Source organism: Scyliorhinus canicula, chromosome 17 (genome assembly GCF_902713615.1).
Source record: "Scyliorhinus canicula chromosome 17, sScyCan1.1, whole genome shotgun sequence".
Classification (NCBI taxonomy): domain Eukaryota; kingdom Metazoa; phylum Chordata; class Chondrichthyes; order Carcharhiniformes; family Scyliorhinidae; genus Scyliorhinus; species Scyliorhinus canicula.
In genome coordinates this window covers 115,231,441-115,236,105 of record NC_052162.1, presented here as the reverse complement: position 1 = coordinate 115,236,105, position 4,665 = coordinate 115,231,441, and the positions used below count along the sequence as shown (strand labels likewise).

Genomic DNA, 4,665 nt, shown 5'->3' with positions numbered 1-4,665 from the left:
AGGTTACGGTGAGCGGGTGGGTAGGTGGAGCTGAGTCCACAAAAAGATCAGCCATGGTCTTACTGAATGGCTTATTGGCTCGAGGGGCCAGATGGCCTACTCCTGCTCAGAGTTCTTAGGTTCTTATAGGTGGGCCTTACATTCAGGTAGACATGCTGATTAGATATCATTCAGACTCCAACCTTCATTCTATCTTGAAATGAAATATACATTTAAAGCCATTTTCAAATTTATTTTTTTAATAAACTTGGAGCCCCAATTCATTTTTTCCAATTAAGGGGCAATTTAGCGTGGCAAATCCACCTACACTGCACATCTTTGGATTGTGGGGGCAAAACCCACGCAAACACGGGGAGAATGTGCAAACTCCACACGGACAGTGACCCAGAGCCGGGATCGAACCTGGGACCTCGGCGCTGTGAGGCAGCAATGCTAACCACTGTGCCACCCACCATTTTCAAATTCTAACATTCTCAACAATTTCCTGGGACATTGGAAACCAAAAGTCGAACCAATTTCAGCACAGTAGCCTTTCCGCTTGTCTACATTGTCTTCCCAGTCAAATAAACTAAGGCTCCCTTTAATCATGAACAAATCAAGCCACCCCAGGTTTGATAGCAGCAAATTTCAGAGAAGGTCACGTGACTTCCCCTTAACCCCTCCATTTTAATCAAAATTAAAAACAGTTGTATAATATAGCAATCTTAGAACACATCACATTTGTGAGTCACATACATCTTATTTATACTGGGGTTTTTATTATTAGATTTAGGCTGGGGGTCCCGCACTGAGGGAGTGCTGCACTGTCAGAGGTCCCGCACAGAGTGCGTGCTGCACTGTCAGTGGTCCCGCACAGAGTGCGTGCTGCACTGTCAGAGGTCCTGCACAGAGTGCGTGCTGCACTGTCAGAGGTCCCGCACAGAGTGCGTGCTGCACTGTCAGAGGTCCCGCACAGAGTGCGTGCTGCACTGTCAGAGGTCCCTTCTTATGAGTGCGTTGTCAAGCAGAGGACCCATCTGCTCTCTCAAGGGGATGTTAACTAAATCATGCAGCCAACATTTTCGACCTGTCGCCAACTATCAGAATGAACAAGTCGCAGTCCTGGATGTGATTAACAGCAGCAGGAACAGCAGAATCCAACCCCTGTAATCACTTGTGAACTCGCTGGTGTGACAGCAGGTGGGATAACTGAGTGAATGCATTCCCACACACAGAGCAGGTGAATGGTCTCTCCCCAGTGTGAACTCGCTGGTGTCTCAGCAAGTGGGATGAATCAAGGAATTGCTTCCCACATTCAGAGCAGCTAAAAGGCTTCTCCCCGGTGTGGTTTCGCTGGTGTACGCGCAGGTCGGATACCCGAGTGAAACTCTTCCCACAGTCAGAGCAGGTGAATGGCCTTTCCCCAGTGTGAAATCGCTGGTGTGTAAGCAGGTTAGATGAATCAGCGAATCCCTTCCCACACTGAGAACAGACGAACGGTCTCTCTCCAGTGTGAAGTCGTTGGTGTCTCAGCAGGCTGGATGACTGAGTGAATCCCTTCCCACACTCTGAACAGGTGAATGGCCTCTCCCCCGTGTGAACCCGCTGGTGTTTCCGCAGGGTGAATGAAACACTGAATCCTTGCCCACACTGAGAGCAGATGAATGGCCTCTCCCTAGTGTGAACTCGCTGATGTGTCTGCAGATTGGACGATGTATTGAATCCCTTCCCACATGTGGAGCAGGTGAATGGCCTCTCCCCGGTATGAACACGTTGATGCGTTTCCAGGTTAGATAGGGATTTAAATCCCTTTCCACATCTGGAGCAGACGAACGGCCTCTCACCAGTGTGACTGTGTCGATGAATTTCCAGCACTGATGGGGATCTGAATCCCTTCCCACAATCCCCACATTTCCACTGTTTCTCCATGTTTGGGTGCCCTGATTTCTCTCCAGGTTAGACAATCAGTTGAAGTCTCAAACAAAACATGGGTGTGGTCTCTTTCAACTATGAATGGTGCGGTGTTTTTTCAGGCTATGGTAACTGGTTAAAGCTCTTTCCACAGTCAGTGCTCTGGAACACTCTCACTTGGGTTCCTGTGGGTTTCCAAAGACACAAATCTTTTGGGACAGACAGAACCGATAAATATTCTTCTTTCTAGGTTCAAAGGCCAATTATATTCAGTTCCCGATGATTTGAGTAACACTGTCAGATCGTGAGGTGATATTTGTGTTTGGAAATCCTCTTCTAATATCCTGTAAAAGGAGTTTACAATATTCATCACTGTCAGTACAGGATAGAAATTTAGAATAGACAATTCTAGTTTCTGCTGAAGATTCTTTTCTCTCTCATAAATCACCTTCCCACACACACTCTCCCTCCATTCCCACTATGCTGTACCTAATATTCACCCTCCCAATTCTCCTGAAGGTACTGATTCAGGCTGATTGACAGATCCTTGCTCACTGCTTCCTGTCCTGGACACAGAGACCCGAAAATCTTTGTGCAGGCTGCCAACTAGATATATGTCTACATTACTGGACTAAAATGATTAATGTATAGAATTGTTTCAGCTGGTTGTGATACAGGAGATTGTCATTGATCACAACTTTGAAGTTGCTGCCTATGAGGGGAGCCAAGCAAAGACGATCAATAATTTCCCAATTAAATTGGATGGGCGATACAACGTTGGAGAATGGGACCCATTCGAGACTGACAGAATTGCTTGACAGAGTTGGCATCAACTCGAGGTGTGCAATGGACTCCTTCTGTGCTTCAATTACTCTATAACTGGAAATAGATAACGCAGCTACAGTACTATATTACAAGACTAGAAATAATTAATAAATATCTAATTTGTACCATATTACAACACTGGACATATCTCCCTCCAATATTAATTTACTATCCCCTAGGTAAGGTTCTGGGTTTAGGGGGATAGGGCGGGGGAGTAGATCCAGGTAGGGTGCTCTTTCATTGAGTCGGTGCAGACTCGATGGGCCAAATAGCCTCCTTCTGCACTGTAGGAATTCAATGGTTCTATTTCATTCTATCTCCTGGGGAAACCAGCCCTTTCATTGAATATTAGCAAAGAGACTATCCTTTTAGCCCAACAAATAAATGTCAAGATGAGGGAGCAAAGGATGTCGATGTCTTTAAGAGACTGCGAGACAGAGACCTGGGCCAACCTTTCCAGAGTCAACACCCTCCCTAGATTCACTTCCATTCCATTCAGTTGCTGCAAGTCAGCAATTGAAGGTCAGAATAAGAAAACAAATGGAAAGGAGGAGAAAAGAAAATGTTTTACTCACAGATGTTGGAGACAGGAAGAAGCTTCAGTTTCTGTGACGCAAAATCCGCATTCACACAACATCCGCGCTCTGATTGGCTGGAGGACCACTTTCCCATTGGTCAAGAGCTGAGCAGAAAGATCAGGGGGTGGGCTCATACCTGCACATGCGCAGCTTCCCATCTCCCTTGGACATGCGCATCACTGTTTCCGGGGTGGGACACCAGTGCGCAAGCGCTGTTGTCGAATTGTTTGGAACATGATGTCGAGATGTCGGTTTGGAACATGCACATTGGGCCTGTTCGTCCCTCACAAACCGAGAAACAGTGGCGAGGTGGGTAGGAGGCTTTGGAAACAGTTTGTGGATTCGCAAAAACAACTTCATAATTGGCTGTGCCCTGGTTCGCAGCTGCGGGGCTTCTCCCACCCGGTAACAGGTCCAGGTTAACGATCGCCATCTTGGTTGAGCGAATGGAGGATGGCGACCGGGAAGAAACACAGACAATACGCCACGCCCCTCATTCACTCTGATTGGCTGGAGGACCAGCCGCCTGTTGTAGTCCTCCAACCCCGCCCCGCCGTCCGATTGCTCCTGATGGGGGAAGGGAACAAACAACCAGTTTAGGCGCTGCCCCTCATTCCCTCTGATTGGTTGGAGGACCACGGATATCAGTCCTCCAGACCCGCCCCTACCAGAAACACCCGCTGGAGGCCCCAAATTCCACAATTAGACTCACTGATTTTATTTCCAGTTTGAGACAGGAACTGGAGAATCCAGGGAGAGGGAGGGTGAAAACTGGGAGTGGAGGAAAGAGATGGTGGACATGGTGAGATGGGTTTAGATTTCAGCCTAGAGAGGAGGGAGAGCGTGTCGAATGGAGATTTTAAGCTTTTGGGTAATGAGAGGAAAAATGTTGCAAAGAAACGAGCGGGAATTGTGTGTTCTGAATTTTTTTAGAATTTACAGTGCAGAAGGAGGCCATTCTGCCCATCAAGTCGTACTGGCCCTTGGAAACAGCACCCTACTTAATGATCGCCGTCTTCCATTTGCTCAACAAGATGGCGATCTTTAACCTGGGCCTCGTGGGAGAAGCCCCGCAGCTGCGAACCAGGGCGCCGCCAATTATTGTGTTGTTTTTGCGGATCCACAAACTGTTTCCAAAGCCTCCCACCCACCTCGCCACTGTCCCTCGGTTTGGCTCGGACAAACAGGCCCAATATGCATGATCCAAATAATTCGACAACAGCGCTTGCGCACTCGTGTCCCAGCCCAGAAACAGCACCCCACACCTCCACCCTATCCTCGTAACCCCACCTAACCTTTTTTATTGGACAGTAAGGGCAATTTAGCATGGCCAATCCACATAACCTGCACATCTTTAGACTGTGTGAGGAAA

The 4,665-nt window shown here is 47.8% G+C and overlaps 1 protein-coding gene across 2 annotated transcripts; it reads right to left on the bottom strand.

Annotated features, from left to right (window-relative positions):
- Nucleotides 1–331: 331 nt before the first annotated feature.
- LOC119952208 (gastrula zinc finger protein XlCGF7.1-like) lies at nt 332–3,766 on the bottom strand. Of its 2 annotated transcripts, none has more exons than XM_038775840.1 (2): nt 3,291–3,766; nt 332–2,234 (listed from the first exon to the last, which is right to left on the bottom strand). In XM_038775840.1, exon 2 carries the CDS (start codon nt 1,906–1,908, stop codon nt 1,150–1,152), a length of 759 nt encoding a protein of 252 aa, XP_038631768.1. In that variant the 5' UTR covers nt 1,909–2,234; nt 3,291–3,766; the 3' UTR covers nt 332–1,149. The 2 variants fall into 2 exon arrangements, with proteins under 2 accessions (XP_038631768.1, XP_038631770.1); XM_038775842.1 differs by having other exon boundaries at nt 3,430–3,766.
- Nucleotides 3,767–4,665: the final 899 nt, after the last annotated feature.

Excerpts from the sequence above, each read along its gene's own strand:
- LOC119952208 (XM_038775840.1), bottom strand. The coding sequence starts at position 1,908 with ATGGAGAAACAGTGGAAATGTGGGGATTGTGGGAAGGGATTCAGATCC.